Below are 17,652 nucleotides of genomic sequence, written 5' to 3'. Positions count from 1 at the left end.
GGGAAACATCCTCCTTGCATCTACCCTGTCGAGCCCTGTAAGAATTTTGTATGTTTCAATGAGATTACCTCTCATTCTTCTAGAGTCTAGAGAATACAGGTCGAGTCGACTCAATTTCTCCTCATACAACAATCCCACCATCCCAGGAATCAGTCTGGTGAACCTTTGTTGCAGTTCCTCTATGGCAAGTATATCTTTTCTTAGGTAAGGAGACCAAAATTGTACACAATACTCCAGGTGCAGTCTCACCAAGGCCCTATATAATTGCAGTAAAACACCTTATCTTCTGTACCCAAATCGTCTTGAAATAAAGGCCATCATACCATTTGCCTTCCTAATTGCTCGCTGCACCTGCATGTTAGCTTTCAGTGACTCATGTACAAGGACACGCAGATTCCTTCGAACATCAACATTTCCCAATCTCTCACCATTTAAAAAAAGTTCTACATTTCTGTTTCTCTTACCAAAGTAGATAACTTCACATTTTTCCACATTATATTCCATCTGCCATGTTCTTGCCCACTCATTTAGCCTTTCTATAACCCCTTGAAGCCTTTCTGCATCCTCCTCGCAACTCACATTCCCACCTAGTTTTGCGTCATCAACAAACTTGGAAATATTACATTTGGTCCCCTCATCCAAATCATTGATATAGATTGTGAATAGCTGGGGCCCAAGCACCGATCCCTGCGGTACCCCACTAGTCACAGTCTGCCAACCTAAAAAAGACCCGTTTATTCCTACTCTCTTTTCTGTCTGTTAACCAATTCTCAATCCATGCCAGTATATTACCCCCAATTCCATGCACTCTAACTTTGTTCACCAACCTCCTGTGTGGGACCTGATCGAAAGCCTTCTGAAAATCCAAATACACTACATCCACTGGTTCCCCCTTATCTGTTCTACTAGTTACATCCTCAAAGAACTCCAGTAGGTTTGTCAAACATGATTTCCTTTTCATAAATCCATGTTGACTCTGCCAAATCCTATTATTATTTTCTAAGTGTCCTGTTACCACCTCCCTTATAATAGATTCTAGCATTTTCCCTACTACTGATGTCAGGCTAACAAGTCTGTAGTTCCCTGTTTTCTCTCTTCCCTCCTTTCTTAAATAGTGGGGTTATATTTGCTACCCTCCAATTTTCAGGAATCATTCCAGAATCTATAAAATTTTGGAAGATGACAACTAATGCATCCACTATCTCTATAGCCACCTCTTTCAAAACCCTGGGATGTAAATCATCAGGTCCTTGGGATTTATTGACTTTTAGTCCCATTAATTTCTCTAGTACTATTTTTTTTTTACTAATACTAATTTCTTTCAGAATCCAATTTTGTATCCACGCTGCCACTGTCCCTTTAATCCTATGGGCTTTAATTTTGCTAACAAGTCTATTTTGTGGTACTTTATCAAATGCCTTTTGAATGTCCATATACACATCAATCCTCTCCATTACTTCATTAAAGAACTCCATCAAGTTCGTCAAACATGATTTCCTTTAACAAATCTGTGCTTTCATTTATTAGCCCATACTTTTCCAAGTGCCAATTAATTTTGTCCTGGAATTTTTTGTCTCACAGTTTCCCCATCACTGACATTAGGCTGACAGGCATGTGATTGCCGGGTTTATCCCTCCCCTTTTTTGAACAGGGGTGTGACATTTGCAATCCTCCAGTCCTCGGGCACTGTCCCCGTATCTAAGGAGGATTGGAAGATTGTGGCCAGAGCCTCTGCAATTTTCACTCTTACTTCCTTCAGCAACCTACGATGCATTCCATCTGGACCGGTTGACCTTTCTACTTTTGAGGACAGCCAATCTTTTAAGTACCTCCCTCTTTATTTTTATCTTACCCGATATCGCTACTGCCTTCTCCTTTACTGCTACAATGGCAGCATCCTCTTCTCTAGTGAGGATGAATGCAAAGTATTCATTTAGTACCTCAGCTATGCCATGCCTCTCTCCTTTTTTTGTCCCTAATTGGTCCGACCCTTCCTTTAACTATCCTTTTACTATTTATATGTTTATAAAATACTTTTGGGTTGCCTTTTATGTAAACCGCTAATCTATTCTCATAATCTCTCTGTCCCTCTTATTCTCTTTTTTGGATCTCCTCTGTACTTTCTGTATTGAACCTGGTTCTCTACTGTATTATGAATCTTACATTCATCATAAGCCTCCTTTTTCTTTTTCATTTTAATCTCTATATCTTCAGTCATCCAGGGAGCTTTGGCTTTAGATGCCCTTCCTTTCCCCCTCGTAGGGACGTGTCTACTCCATACCCGAACCAACTCCTCCTTAAAGGCCTCCCATTGTTCAATTACTGTTTTGCCTACCAATTATTGAATCCAATCCACCTGGGCAATATCCCTTTTTAACTCACTGAAATTTGTGCTCCTCCAGTTAAGTATTTTCACATTTGATTGTTCCTTGTCCTATTCTAAACCTAATGATACGATCAATGTTCAATGTTCCCCAAATGTTCCCCCACTGAAACATGCTCCACCTGCCCTATTTCCCCAGAACTAGATCCAGCAATGTTTCCTTCCTGGTTGGGCTGGAAAAACACTGTTCCAGAAAGTTCTCAAACACATTTCAGGAATTCCTCCCCCTATTTGCCCATTATACTGTTACTATCCGAGTCTATATTGGGATAACTGAAGTCCCCCATTATTACTACTCTATAGTTCTTGCATCTTTCTGTAATTTGCATGCAGATTTTCTCCTGTTTCTCCTATTTGGTGGCTTATAGTATACACCCAGTAGCGTAATAGCTCCTCTGTTGTTCCTTAATCCTAACCAAATAGATTCTGTCTTTGACCCCCCCCCCAAATACATTATCCCTTTCCAGGGCTATAATAGTTTCTTTCATCAATATGGCTACCCCTCTTTCCCTATCTTTCCTGAATACCTTGTAGCTAGGAATATTAAGTACCCAATCCTCCATAATGCCCAGAGGCTGTTCTCAAAAGGTGTATAAAGTAGAAGGTTATCTGCTGAAGCTCAGAGCAGGCATCGCAAACCAAATGGGAACTTGAGAATTTGGTGAGTGGGAATTAGGTATAGAAGCGGGAGGAGGTGCTATTTTAAAAAAAAAAACATATCAGCCTAAAATCTATAGAGAGTACGGGGAACCCGGGTGAGATAGAGAACGAGAATCCGCAGAATTCTCTGATCCTATCCAACAGGTACAATGTATTTGCTACCTGTGCGGATAAAGATAAATACTTTCGGAAGGACAGCCACAATGCTGACCATGGCACATTGGAGCAGGAGGCTGTCTAAAGGGAGGAGGATGAGGCGAAGCGTGTTGTAGTAGTTGTAGGGGATTTAATAGATAGGGGGACAGATAGCATCCTTTGTAAGCTGGATTGAGAATCCCATATGGTATGTTGCCTACCTGGTGCCAGAGTGAGGGACATCTCGAACTAGCTTGAAAGGATATTAGAGAGGGAGGGGGAGGATCCAGTCGTTGTGGTCTATGTTGGGACCAACAGGATAGGAAAGAGTAGGCAAGAGGTTCTGTTCAGAGAATACCAGGAGCCAAATTTAAAAAAAACAGGACCTCAAGGGTTATAATCTCTTGGATTATCACCTGAGCCACTTGCAAATTGGCATAGGAATAAGCAGATTAGGGAGGTTAACAAGTGGCTGAAGGAGTGGTGTGAGAAACAGGAGTTCCATTTCATGGGACACTGGCACAACTGCTGGGACAAGAAGGAACTGTACCGTTGGGGCGGGTTCCATCTGAACCAGGCTGAGACCAGAGTCCTAGCGGAAAGGATGAATAGGGCGGTCACAAGGACTTTAAACTAGTAAATGGGGGGGAGGGGTCGCGAGTGGAAACGGTAGTATAAATAATTCTAAAACAAACAAATAGGAAGAGAGTGGAGTAATAGTCAGAAATTATGCTTTAGGCACTACAGGTAAAGGGTAAACTAAAAGATGTAAAATAATTAAATTAGGAGAGAGAAATAAGAAATGTGAGAGAAAAACATTAGATCAGAAGGACAGGTTAGGGTGTGTGGCCCAAATAAGCATTCTTTATACAAACGCAGAGTATAAGGAACAAATTGAATGAATTGCAGGCGCAAATTCAACTTAGAGGGTATGACATGGTAGCCGTTACTGAGACATGGCTGCAAGGTCAGAACTGGGAACTGAATATACCAGGTTATAAGGTCTACAGGAAGGAAAGGGAAACTGGTAAAGGGGGGAAGAGTAGCCTTAGTGATTAAAGATTAAATTACTTCAATGATGAGAGGATATAACGAGAGGTACGCAGGCAATGGAGACTTTATGGGTAGAATTAAGAAATAGAAAAGGAATTAAGACTGTAGTGGGAGTTGTGTATAGACCCCCTAGTAGCAACTGTGAAGTGGCAGAATGTATAGATGCAGAGATCAGACAAGCATGTAGCAAAGGCAGAGTGATTTCAATGGGGGATTTTAACTTTCATATTGATGAGCAGACGAGCTCATGTCAGAAAGGTAGCAAATTTCTTGTTTGTGTTCATGACAGCTTTCTGCAATACTATGTCCTAGAACCAACAAGGGGGCAGGCCATGTTCGATTTAATAATGAGTAATGAGCTAGATTTGGTTGACAGCCTATCGGTGCCTGAACATTTAATGTAATAGCGATTATAATATGATCGAAGGCAACGTTGTGTTTGAAAGGGAGCTATCAGCTATCAAGATTCTAAATTTAGGTAAGGCTGACTTCAACGGAATGAAACACAGACTGTCCACAGTAAAGTGGAAAAATCTGTTAATGGGTAAAACAACAGAAGATCTTTGGGTGGTGTTCAAAAAAGAATTGAATGTGACACAGAACCAGTTTATACCCCAAGCAGCAAGAGCTCTACTTGCCAAAACAAACAGCCATGGACAACAAAAGAGGTAAGGGACAACGTAAAACTAAAAGAAAAAGCATACAAAAAAGGAAAAAATAGCACAGATCCTGGCAACTGGGAGAGATACAAAGAACAGCAAAGGGTGACAAAACAGGTGGTAAGAACTACAAAAAGGGAGTATGAAAAGAAACTTGCAAGCAATATCAAAATCAACGCACAATTTTTTTTACAACTATATTAGGAAATAGAGGGTGGTCAAGAGCAATGTGATCCGCTTAAAAACTGATAATGGTGATATTGTAAATGAAAATAAGGAAATGGCGCACATGTTAAATAATTACTTTGCATCAATATTTACAGTAGAGGAAGAGGATAGCATTTTTAAAAATTCATTCATGGGATGCGAGGCCGGCATTTATTGCCCATCCCCAATTGCCCTTGAGAGGGTGGTGGTGAGCCACCTTCTTGAACCACCAATCTGTGTGGTGAAGGTTCTCCCACATTGCTGTTGGGGAGTTCCAGGATTTTGACCCAGCGACGATATATTTCCAAGTCGGGATGGTGTGTGACTTGGAGGGGAACGTGCAGGTGGTGTTGTTCCCATGTACCTGCTGCTCTTGTCCTTCTAGCTGGTAGAGGTTGCGGGTTTGGGAGTTGCTGCAGTGCATCCTGTGGATGGTGCACGCTGCAGCCACTGTGCGTCGGTGGTGAAGGGAGTGAATGTTTAGGGTGGAGGATGGGTGCCAATCAAGCGATCTGCTTTGTCCTGGATGGTGTCGAGCTTCTTGAGTTACTGGAGCTGCACTCATCCAGGCAAGTGGAGTGTATTCCATCACACTCCTGACTTGTGCCTTGTAGATGGTGGAAAGGCTTTGTGGAGTCAGGAGGTGAGTCACTCGGTGCAGAATACCCAGCCTCTAACCTGCTCTTGTAGCCACAGTATTTATATGGCTGGTCCAGTTAAGTTGACCCCCAGGTTGTTGATGGTGGGGGATTCGGCGATGGTAATGCCGTTGAATGTCAAGGGGAGGTAGTTAGTCTCCCTCTTGTTGGAAATGGTCATTGCCTGGCACTTGTCTGGTGCGAATGTTACTTGCCACTTAGGAGCCCAAGCCTGGATGTTGTCCAGGTCTTGCTGCATGCGGGCTCGGACTGCTTCATTATTTGAGGGGTTGCGAATGGAACTGAACACTGTGCAATCATCAGCGAACATCCCCATTTCTGACCTTATGATGGAGGGAAGGTCATTGATGAAGCAGCTGAAGATGGTTGGGCCTAGGACACTGCCCTGAGGAACTCCTGCAGCAATGTCCTGGGGCTGAGATGATTGGCCTCCAACAACCACTACCATCTTCCTTTGTGCTAGGTATGCTGAACACACCATAATTAATGTAAGCAAATTAACAGTAATAAAGAAAATAATGGCACTAAAGAATGACAAATCCTCAAGACCAGATGGTTTTAAAGGAAGTAGTTGAGAACATTGCAATAGCCCTAACTATAATCTTCCAAAGTTCTTTCGATTCAGGAACCGTTCCTTTAGATTGGAAAATTGCCCGTCACTCCACTTTTTGAGAAAGGTGAGAGGGAAACTAGGGCATTATAGACCAGTTAGCCTAACATCTGTTGCCAGGAAATTACTAGAGTCTATAATTGAGGATAGTGACTGAACACCTTGAAAATTTTCAGCTGATCAGAGAAAGCCAGTATGGATTTGTAATGGGTAAGTTATGCCTGACAAATCTGATTGAATCTTTTGAAGCAGTGACTAATGTAGTTGACAGGGGAATGTCAATGGATATTATTTATATGGCGTTCCCGAAGGCAGTCAATAAAGTCCCTCATAAGAGACTATTAGCTAAAGTTGAAACTCACGGAATTGAGGGCAAATTATTTACCTGGTTAGAAAATTGGCTGAGTGGCAGGAGACAGAGTAGGGATAAGGGGCAGGTACTGAAATTGGCATGATGTGACTCATGGTGTCCCACAGGGATCTGTGTTGGGGCCTCAACTATTCACTATTTATTAATGACTTGGATGACGGGATAGAGAGCCACATATCCAAGTTTGCCGATGACACAAAGATAGGCAGCATTGAAAGCAGTGTAGATGGAAGCATAAAATTAGAGAAATATTAATAGGCAAATAGGCAAAACTGTGGCAAATGGATTTCAATGTTAGGCAAGTGTGTGGTCATCCACTTTGGACCTAAAAAAGGATAGATCAGAGTACTTTCTCAATGGTGAGAAGCTTGAAACAGTGGAGTTCCAAAGAGACTTAGGGGTGCATGTACATAGATCATTACAATGTCATGGACAGGTACAGAAAATAACCAAAAAGGCTATTGGAAAGCTGGCTTTTATATCTAGAGGACTTGAATACAAGAGAGTAGAAGTTATGTTACAGCTATACAAAGCCCTGGTTAGACCACACTGTGTTCAGATCTAGTCACCGCATCTTAGGATGGATATATTGGCCTTGGAGGGAGTGCAGCGTAGATTTACTAGAATGATATGTGGACTCCAAAGGTTAAATTACGAGGAGAGATTACACAAACTAGGGTTGTATTCCCTAGAATTTAGAAGATTAAAGGGTGATTTGATCGAAGTTTTCAAGCTATTAAAGGGAACTGATAGGGTAGAGGGAAACTATTTCTGCTGGTTGGGGAGTCTCGGACAGCCGAAAAATTAGAGCCAGGACTTTCAGGAGTGAAGTTAAGAAACATTTCTATATGCAAAAGGTAGAAGTTTGGAACTCTCTTCCACAAATGGCAGTTGATGATTGATTGTTAATTTTAAATCTGAGATTGATCGACTTTTTTAATCAAAGGTATTAAGGGATATGGGGCTACGACAGGTACATGGAGTTAGGTCACAGATCAGCCATGATCTTCTGGAATGGCAGAACAGGCTCGAGGGGCTAAATGGTCTACTCCTGTTCCCATGTTCCCTTTGAGCCAGGTCTCTGTTATTGCCACTATATCATAGTTCCATGTGGTGACTTGAGCCTGCAGCTCATCACCCTTATTTACTATGCTACGTATGTTTACACACGTGCACTCTAAACTCATCTTTGATTGCCTTGCATTTGCCCCCTGTCTGATCCCTCTTATTTCTGACCTATTCTTTACTCTAGTGCTACTTGTTTCTCCCAGTCCTCTGCTTACATATACTGCCGTTGTAGATGCTGTTTTTGAGGAATGACCAATGTTTAAACACATCTGTTGCCATTACCACGTTTCTCCATTCAAACTTGCTATGTTCTAATTGCTTTTAGCAGGGCATTAAGAGTAAGTTTGTATTTAATCCATTAAGTGAAGTCACCTGTGTTTATATTACAGATTTTGCTCAGTAATATTAATTTAACTTTTTTAGCATAATCACCAAGTTGAAAGAACATGAAGAATTCTTCCCAGCATTCTACACTGTTTTTCAGGACTTGCTCCAGGTATTGGGTAAGAATAACTTCCTTAATTACTTTAGTATAAAATACAAGCAAAGGACGTAGTAGAGTGTGGGTTTTTGTATAGGATTTAAATCCAGGTGGTTAGTTGGCTTATGCCTGTACTGTAAGTTTTTTTTTTAACATTTTATTTTAACCTTGCATTTACCATAACTCTATTCAATTTTCCAATGTTGTTTTTGAGGAATGACCTAAGTTTAAGCACATGTGTTGGCATTAGCACTTTTCTCCATTCAAAATTGTGCTATGTTCCAATTGTATAACTTGCTTCTTTTGTTACAGAGGTAGACAGTATGGATCATGTTTTACCAGCAGTCTGTGCGCTAAAGCTGCAAACCAGATAAAACAGAATTGAGAGAACTCCAAGCCTTTCGAATGAATTGCTCGGCCAGCTGGTGCTTATGAAAATGTTTATTTTTTGCAAAACTGTAACTTATCTATTTATAATCTGTAAGGATTTTTATTTTTAGATATGCTTTAATTAAATTTGTTTTAACTACCTCAAACTATGAAATATTCTTTTGCCAACAATAGTATACTTGGTTTTTGTTTTGTAATCAGTGGATATTTTTTCAACAAAATGTGCAGTCCTAGGGGACACTGTTGCTGTACATTTCAGTATTTCTCCCCAGCAGCTGAAAATTGTTTATGGGGCAGCTGAAGTTTATACATATTTGCAAATCTTCAGGGTATGTGGCGATTCATTAGCAAACAAAAAAAGTGAAATATTCATTCTGAAATGTTCTAGAATAAGCCCGATGGAATTGAAACAGCATGATCTACTTCCTCGTGTAATAATGTTCATTTATAGCGTGGTGAGCAATGCATCTCCTATTCCACTGCTGCAGATAGATTTTGCCATTCAACTGCAGGAAATACATAATGAATACTTTTACAAAAGTTTGGATTAAGGAGTACTTATTTTAAGAATGGTGTTTCATGTGAGGTAAAGAAACTACTAAGAGCTTAAACAGTAAGAAGCTGTTTATGGTAGGAACATGAGCTGTACCTCTGCATCAATCCAAAAAGAATACTAACAATGAAGCTTCGCACCCAACTTATCTTGTCAGTGAAATCCTTCCTTGGAGACTTTTGTCAGCCAAAACTGTCCCAATGCAAAAGTTTAAAAATGCAAAGTTTACCATCTCTTGCTAAACTGCAATTGGCTATGGGAAATCTGACTGGCTCATACAACTAATTTCTTCACATGGAATTTGATGACTGGTCCTATGTACAGCAACAAATGGCTCAGAACATATTTTGATAATAGTCACTAAAATGTCATAAATGATAGATTTTAACAAAAAGAGCTGACTTTACATCTGATTAGTGCCAGGACACTCAACCAAGTAAACACGCAGTGGTTGTTCTTATGAAATCAGTTTATTATTTACAGCTGCTAATAAATAGCAAATCATATTTCATGAGCATTTTCCTTAAAGCACTGTACTCAAGAAATAATAACCAGCATCACATGACATTTACAAATGTTAAAAAATAGACCTGTTTTCCTTAATATAAGTATCAACTGGCAATATGTGGCTAATTCTTACAGTAATGAAATGTGTTGCAATCTGTTTTGGTCTAATTAATGTAAATCACTGATGTATGACTCACTACTTTGATATCAGATTATGGGAATAATCAGAAGTACCTGGTCCAAAGTTGGCTTTTTAGCCAAAAAAAAATGTTTTGTGCATAAAAATGAAAACTGATTGTTTTTAAGTATGTACAACGTGAGAAAAATATACATTAAAATCAACACACAAGAAATGAATTTATCCAGTGTACTTGCACAAACCAAACAACCTTCTGTGTCTGGAATATATAACTTCCAGCTGACATGAGATTTTTTACATCTTGTTCTTCCAGTACTTTTAAAAATTAAAAATAGGAAAGATTTGAGTAGTACTGAACTGAATAGTAATATGAAGAATGCTAATGCAGTCAAAGTAGGAGTACGCAAGAAAGCCACGATGAGATTCAATTCTGGCCCTTGCCATTCTACTTAAATTGAACTAAGCTATGAACTCTTCTCTCAAATCTTGTCCCACAAAAGGCAATTTTGCAGAGTTGGAAAGGCAAATCAGAATATTTTCTTAATGGCGAGAGACGAGAAACGGGTGTCCATGTGTACAAAGCTAGTACAGGGTTACAAAAAAGTAATCAAAAAGGCTGCTTGATCTCAAGCAGGATGGAACGTAACATAGGAATAGGAACAGGCCATTCAGCCTTCGAGCCTGTTCCACCATTCAATTAGAGAATGGCTGATCTGTACCTCCGCTCCATTTACCCACTGTTGCTCCATTGCCCATTATACTTAGCGAATTATTTTAAACACCTCAATTAGATAAAAGGGAGGAAGGTATGCTTCAGTTGTACAGAGCCTTGATCGGATCCCATTTGAAGTACTGCGTTCAGTTTTGGGCACTGCATCTCAGGAATGATATTTTGGCCTTGAAGGGAGTGCAGCGCAGATTCACCAGAATGACACAAGGGCTTAAACTATGAGGACAGGTTGCATAAACTTTGGTTGCATTCCCTTGAGTTTAGAAGGTTAAGGGGTAATCAAATTAAGGTGTTTAAAAAGAGAAAAGAATCTGATAGAGAAATAATTTCTCTGTCTATACTATGGTGGAAGAATCCAGGTGGAAGGAGGCATAATCTTAAAATTAGAGCTAAGCCATTAAGGAGTGAAATCTGGAAGCACTTTTTCACAAAGGGTAGTAGAAATGTGGAATTCTCTCCCTTAAAAGGCTGTGGATGCTGGGACAATTGAAATTTGCAAGACTGAGATCGACAGATTTTTATTAGGTATGGTTTTCAAGGGCTATGGATCAATGGCAGGTAAATGGAGTTGAGGTACAGATCAGCCATGATCTAACTGAATGGCCTCCTACTGTTTCTATGTAATCTTATGTCGGCATGTAGGCTTTAGCTTTTCTGCTATATTCAGATTCATTTGTGCAATTCCTCACCATGATCCCAGTGATTCAAGCATTTGACTTAGCGTAAGAATTGACACTAATTTGGGCACTTAGTTTTAAGAAATTTTAGGCATGCAGTTCTATATCTCTTGAAACTTGGTCCTTTGCCACCAAAAGAAAATTAACAGAACACTTAATATTAACAGCAAGCTTATTCAGTGATTTAACATGAAAATATATAAGATCTTTCTTCAAACTAGACAATAGAAAATCAAAAGGCTCTGGATTCATTGTAGTATTAAGTTTTTTGTTGCTTTGTTTGGCAATCCATCAGTCAGTTTATACCTATGAAAGTTATAAAAGGAAAATATCAATAACTTAACAAATGATCTGTATCAACTTACAGTATTAGAGGAAATACAATGCTTTCCCAATTGTGACTTCAAAAAAATGTTTCCAATCATCGCAGAGTGTTCATTACAATTTTCTCTCAACGCTAAACTAGTGCTCACAGCAAAAGGGTAGTTTTGGTAAGAAGCCTAACTCCCTTATGAACTAAAACCTGCTCTCTTATGCATGCGGTGAATGAAATTATGAGCCACATGGTTAACAATTAGCCTTTAACTGTGTACTAGACTGATGACCATGTAGGAAGCTTCACACAAGGGGTAGTGGAAATCTGGAACACTCTCTCCTCAAAAAGCTGTTGAAGTTAACCTGAGATTAATAGATTTTTGTTAGGTAACTCTAGAGTCATAGAATCGTGCAAAGTTACGGCACAGAGGAGGCCATTTGGCCCATCGTGCCCATGCCAGCCGAAAAAGAGCTATTCAGCTTAATCCCACTTTCCAGCACTTGGTCCGTTGCACGGTAGGTTACGGTACTTCATGTGCACATCCAAGTACTTTTTAAATGGGTTGAGGGTTTCTGCCTCTACTACCCTTTCAGGCAGTGAGTTCCAGACCCCCACCACTCTGGGTGAAAAAATGTCTCCTCAGCTTCCCTCTAATCCTTCTACCAATTACTTTAAATCTACACCCCCTGGTCACTGACCACTCTGTTAAGGGAAACAGGTCCTCCCTATCCACTCTATCTAGTCCCGTCATAATTTTATATTCCTCAATTAAATCTCCCCTCAGCCTCCTTTGTTCCAAAGAAAACAACCCCAGCCTATCCAATCTTTTCCCATAGCTAAAATTCCCCAGCCCTGGCAACCTCCTCGTAAATCTCCTCTATACCCTCCACTGTGATCACATTGTTCCTGTAATATGGTGACCAGAACTGTATGCAGTACTCAAGCTGTGGCCTAACCAATGTCTTTGCAGTTCTAGCATAACCCCCCTGCTCTTATATTCTATGCCTCAGCTAATAAAGGAAAGTATGCCTTTTTAACCACCTTATCTACCTGTCCTGCTACCTTCAGGAATCTGTGGACTCCCTTGCCTTGTTTGCTCTTCCTAAATGCATTACCTCACACTTCTCTGGATTGAATTCAATTTGCCACTTTTCTGTCCACCTGACCAGTCCATTGATATCTTCCTGCAGTCTACAGCTTTCTTCCTCACTCAACCACATGGCTAATTTTTGTGTCATCTGCAAACTTCTTGATAAAGCCCCCCACATTCAAGTCCAAATCATTAATATATACCACAAAAAGCAAGGGACCGAGTACTGAGCCATGCGGGACCCCACTGGAAACAGCCTTCCGGTCGCAAAAACACCCGTCAACCACTACCCTTTGCTTCCTGCCACTGAGCCAATTTTGGATCCAACTAGACACTTTCCCGTGGATCCCATGGGCTTTTACTTTTTTGAGCAGTCTGCCATGTCGAACCTTGTCAAAAGCCTTGCTAAAATCCATGTACACTACATTAAACAAGGTACCTTCATCAACCCTCCTTGGTACCTGCTCAAAAAATTTAATCAAGTTAGTCAGACACAACCTTCTCTTAACAAATCCACGGTGACTGTCCTTGATTAACCCATGCATTTCTAAATGACGATTTATGCTGTCCTTCAGAATCGATTCCAATAATTTGCCCACCACTAAGGTTAGACTGACTGGCCTAGAATTACTCGGTCTATCCCTCGCTCCCATTTTAAACAATGGTACAACGTTAGCAGTCCTCCAATCCTCTGGCACCAGGCCTGTCAGTGAGGATTGGAAAATGATGGTCAAAGCCTCCGCTGTTTCCTCCTTTGCTTCTCTTAACAGCCTGGGATACATTTCACCCGGGCCTGGCGATTTATCTACTTTCAAAGATGCTAAACCCCTTAATATTTCCTCTCTCACTATGTTTATCCTATCCTATATTTCACACTCCTCCTCCTCCTCCACTACAATCTCTGCATCATCCCCCACTTTTGTGAAAACAGATGCAAAGTATTAAGAACCATACCAACATCTTCTGCCTCCACACATACATTACCTTTTGGGTCTCTAATGGCCCTACTCTTTCCTTAGTTAGCCTCTTGCTCTATATGTATTTATAAAACATTTTTGGGTTTACTTTGAACCCCTTGAATGCCTCCCACTGCTCTGACACTGATTTACCTTCAAGTAGCTGTTTCCAGTCCACTTTTGCTAAATCACTTCTCAGCTTAGCAAAATTGGCCTTTCCCCAATTTAGAACTTTTACTCCTGTTCTATCTCTGTTCTTTTCCATAACTATGCTAAATCTTTCTGAATTATGATCACTACCACCAAAGCGCTTCTCCCACTGATACTCCTTCCACCTGCCCAGCTTCATTCCCTAAAACTAAATCTAGAACTACCCCTCCTCTTGTTGGGCTTGTTACGTACTGGCTAAAAAAGTTCTCCTGAATGCAGTTTAAGAATTCTGCGCCCTTTATACCTTTTGCACTGATTGTATCCCAGTTAATATTAGAGTAGTTGAAATCCCCTACTATTACTGCCCTATTGTTTTTGCACTTCTCAGAAATTTGCCTACATTTTGCTCTTATCTCCCTCTGACTGTTTGGGGGTCTATAGTACACTCCCCAGCAATGTGATTGCCCCTTTTTTGTTCTTTAGCTCAACCCATATGGCCTCATTTGATGATCCTTCTAATATCCCTCCTCACAGCTGTAATTGTTTCTTTAACCAATATTGCCACCTCCTTTTTTATCCCCCTCTCTATCTTGTCTGAAAACCCTGTAACCGGGAACGCTGAACTACCATTCCTGCCCCTGTTTAAGCCATGTTTCAGTCATAGTTAAGATAGTGTACTGCCATGTGTCTATCTGTGCCCTCAGCTCATCTGCCTTATTCACTATACTCCTTGCATTGAGGTATATACCATTAAGCACTGCCAAACTCCTTTGTTGTCTATTTTCTAACCTTTGTTTCTTCTGCCTTCCATTTCCAGCTCTGCTTCTCCCTTCTGAATTTATGCTCAGGTTCCCATCCCCCTGCCAAGCTAGTCTAAACCATCCCCAACAGCACTAGCAAACCTCCCTGCGAGGATACTGGTCCCGGCCCTGTTGAGGTGCAACCCATCTGGCTTGTACAGGTCCAACCTCCCCCAGGAATCTAAAGCCCTCCCTCCTGCACCATCTCTCCAGCCACGCATTCATCATCTCTATCCTCCTATTTCTATACTCACTAGCACGTGGCACCGGGAGTAATCCGGAAATTACTACCTTTGAGGTCCCGCTTATTAATCTCTTTCCTAACTCCTTAAAATCTGCCTGCAAGGCCTCATCCCTCTTTCTACCTATGTCACTGGTACTGATTTGGACCACGACCTCTGGCTGTTCACCCTCTCCCTCCAGAATATTCTGCAGCCTCTTGGTAACATCCTTGACCCTGGCACCAGGGAGGCAACATACCATCCTGGAATCTCGTCTGCGGCCACAGAAATGGCATCTGTTCCCCTATCACTATCACTCTCCTGACCATTCCCCTCCCCCCCCACCCACCCGTACAGCCGAGCCACCCGTGGTGCTGTGGATTTGGCTCTGGCTGCACTCCCCAGAGGAATCCTCCCCCACCAGTATTCAGAACTGAATACTGGTTAGAGAGCGAGATACCCTCAGGGAATCCTGCACTATCTGCCTGGTCCTCCTTGTCTGTCTGGCGGTCACCCAGTCCCTCTCTTTAGCACGTTTCATGAGGTGGTCACTCCACAGCTTGTCACGAAACTCTCTGCCTCGCAGATGCACTGCAGTGATGCCAGCTGCTGCTCCAGCTCTGAAATCCAGAGCTCGAGCTCCTCCAGCTGACTATGCATCCTGCACCTGTGGTTGTCCAGGACACGGGAAGCGTCCTGGAGTTCCCACATGGCACAGGCTGTGCATTCGACGGGTCTACGCTGCCTCAATTTATTATATTATTATCCGCCAAAAATCTATCCTTGACCCCCTCCTATTTCTCATCCACATGCTGGCCCTCAGAGTCATCAGCCAAAAACACATCAGGGTTCACATGTACGCTGACGGCACCCAGCTCTACCTCACTCCCACTTCTCTCGACCCCACCACTGCCTCTGATTTGTCACGCTGCTTGTCCAACATCCAGTACTGGATGAGCAGAAATTTCCTCCCACTAAATATTGGGAAGATTGAAGCCATTGTCTTCGGACCCCACCACAAACTCTGTTCCCTGGCCACTGTCTGAGGCTGAACCAGACCGTTTGCAACCTTGGCATCTTATTTGACCCCGAGATGAGTTTCAGACCCCACATCCACCTCCGTAACATTGCCCATCTCTGTCCCTGCCTCAGCTTATCTGCTGCTGAAACCCTCATCCATGCCTTTGTTATCTCTAGCCTCAACAATTCCAATGCTCTCTTTGCTGGAATCCTACCTTGCACCCTCCGTAAATTTGAGCTCATCCAAAACTCTGCTGCCCATATGCTAACTCGCACCAAGTCCCGTTCTCCCATCACCCCTATGCTTGATGACCTACTTGGCTCCCAGTCCAGGAACACCTCGATTTTAAAATTCTGGTCTTTGTTTTCAAATCCCTCCATGGTCTTGTCCCTCCCTATCTCTATAACCTCCTCCAGCCCTAAAACCCTCCAAGATATCTGCATTCCTCCAATTCTCGCCTCTTGTGCATCCCCGATTTTTATTGTTCCACCATTGGCGGCCATGCCTTCAGCTGCCTAGGCCTTACGGTCTAGAATTCCCTTCCTAAACCTCTCTGCCTCTCTCTCCTCCTTCAAGACACTCCTTAAAACCTAGCTCTTTGACCAGAAGGCCTCTGCGACACTCTGGTTCACTTGTCCATCACCTCCAACACCCGGTCTCCTTCCTGTGTGAACACAGGAGATGCAACACCTGCCCTTTCACCTCCTCCCTTCCCACCATCCAGGACCTCAAGCACACCTTGCAGGTGAAACAGCGATTTACTTGTACTTCTTTCAATTTAGTATACTGTATTTGCTGTTCACAATGCAGTCTCCTCTACATTGGGGAGACCAAACGCAGATTGGGTGATCGCTTTGCTGAACACTTCCGCTCAATCCGCAAGCGTGACCCTGAGCTTATGGTCGCTTGCCATTTTAATTCTCCCTTCCACTCCCACTCTGACCTCGGCCTCCTACACCGTTCCAATGAAGCTCAAGGAACAGCACCTCATCTTTCGATTAGGCACTTTACAACCTTACAGACTCAACACTGATTTCAATAACTTCAGATCATAACCACTGCTACCATTTTTTCGAACAACAGGTGCTGGTAATGGTTCTGATGTTGCCATTTACAGCTCCTCTAGATTCATCTTTTGTTTCTTTAGCCACCCTCTTTGCCTTGCACCATCATCCCTTTTAATCACTCCTGCACTCCACCCTATCACAGACCTTCCCTTTTGTTCTTTTCTCCCCTCCCTCCTCTTTTCCCTGGCTCTGTACTTGCTTAAAAACTGTTTAAACTTCAACTTCTTCCAGTTCTGACGAAAAGCATTGATCTGAAATGTTAACTGTTTCTTTCTCTATGGATGCTGCCTGACGTGCTGAGTATTTCCAGCATTTTCTGTTTCTAGCACAGTTTCTAAGCATCAATTCCAGAAAGTGAAACTGAACTAAAATCTGAACTGAAGTAGCTGTGTGTAGTGCCTTTATGCCAAAAGAGCCCTTTCATGTCACAGGTGTTAATGCTGAAATGGGTCATCTGCTAGAGATGATAAATTCATTTATTTCCCAGTCAATCTGCAAATTTTCACATTTTAAAGCAAGACTACTCAGCCACCAAACAAACGTGTTTTAGTGTCTGAATGGCACCAAAGGAAGCCAACTGACTCAAAATGTGGACAAATTGGGACAGTTTTGTGTATTGGCCACTCCTGACAAAGAAACAAAGGACTACAAAGATACTGCTATCTAAAGTCACATTAAAAAAATAACACATTTTCCATTTGACGTAGGACAAAATGTAGGATGGGTGGCGGAAGCAGATTCAATCGTGAC

At 41.8% G+C, this 17,652-nt stretch overlaps 2 protein-coding genes across 7 annotated transcripts in view; one reads left to right on the top strand and one right to left on the bottom strand.

The window, feature by feature from the left end:
• The window catches only part of cep70 (centrosomal protein 70), a 77,225-nt gene extending 67,137 nt beyond the window's left edge, over positions 1 to 10,088 (top strand). For 5 of the 6 annotated variants that reach the window (XM_067987298.1, XM_067987296.1, XM_067987294.1 and 2 more), the window contains 2 exons: positions 8,228 to 8,307; positions 8,598 to 10,088. In XM_067987298.1, coding sequence (XP_067843399.1) covers positions 8,228 to 8,307; positions 8,598 to 8,659 — 142 coding nt within the window. In that variant the 3' untranslated portion in view covers positions 8,660 to 10,088. Of the gene's footprint in view, positions 1 to 83; positions 177 to 8,227; positions 8,308 to 8,597 lie in introns of those variants that run through there. The other variant, XM_067987299.1, reaches the window with a different exon arrangement.
• LOC137323610 (extended synaptotagmin-3-like) overlaps positions 9,680 to 17,652 on the bottom strand; it is a 126,080-nt gene continuing 118,107 nt past the window's right edge. The window contains exon 23 of the mRNA XM_067987293.1: positions 9,680 to 11,587. Within this exon, the coding sequence (XP_067843394.1) occupies positions 11,530 to 11,587 (58 nt within the window). The 3' untranslated portion in view covers positions 9,680 to 11,529. The remainder of the gene's footprint in view (positions 11,588 to 17,652) is intronic.

This window comes from Heptranchias perlo, chromosome 7 (assembly GCF_035084215.1).
Source record: "Heptranchias perlo isolate sHepPer1 chromosome 7, sHepPer1.hap1, whole genome shotgun sequence".
Taxonomy (NCBI): Eukaryota; Metazoa; Chordata; class Chondrichthyes; order Hexanchiformes; family Hexanchidae; genus Heptranchias; species Heptranchias perlo.
The sequence above is the reverse complement of the archived record's forward strand: the minus strand, read 5'-3'. Positions and strand labels throughout refer to the sequence as shown.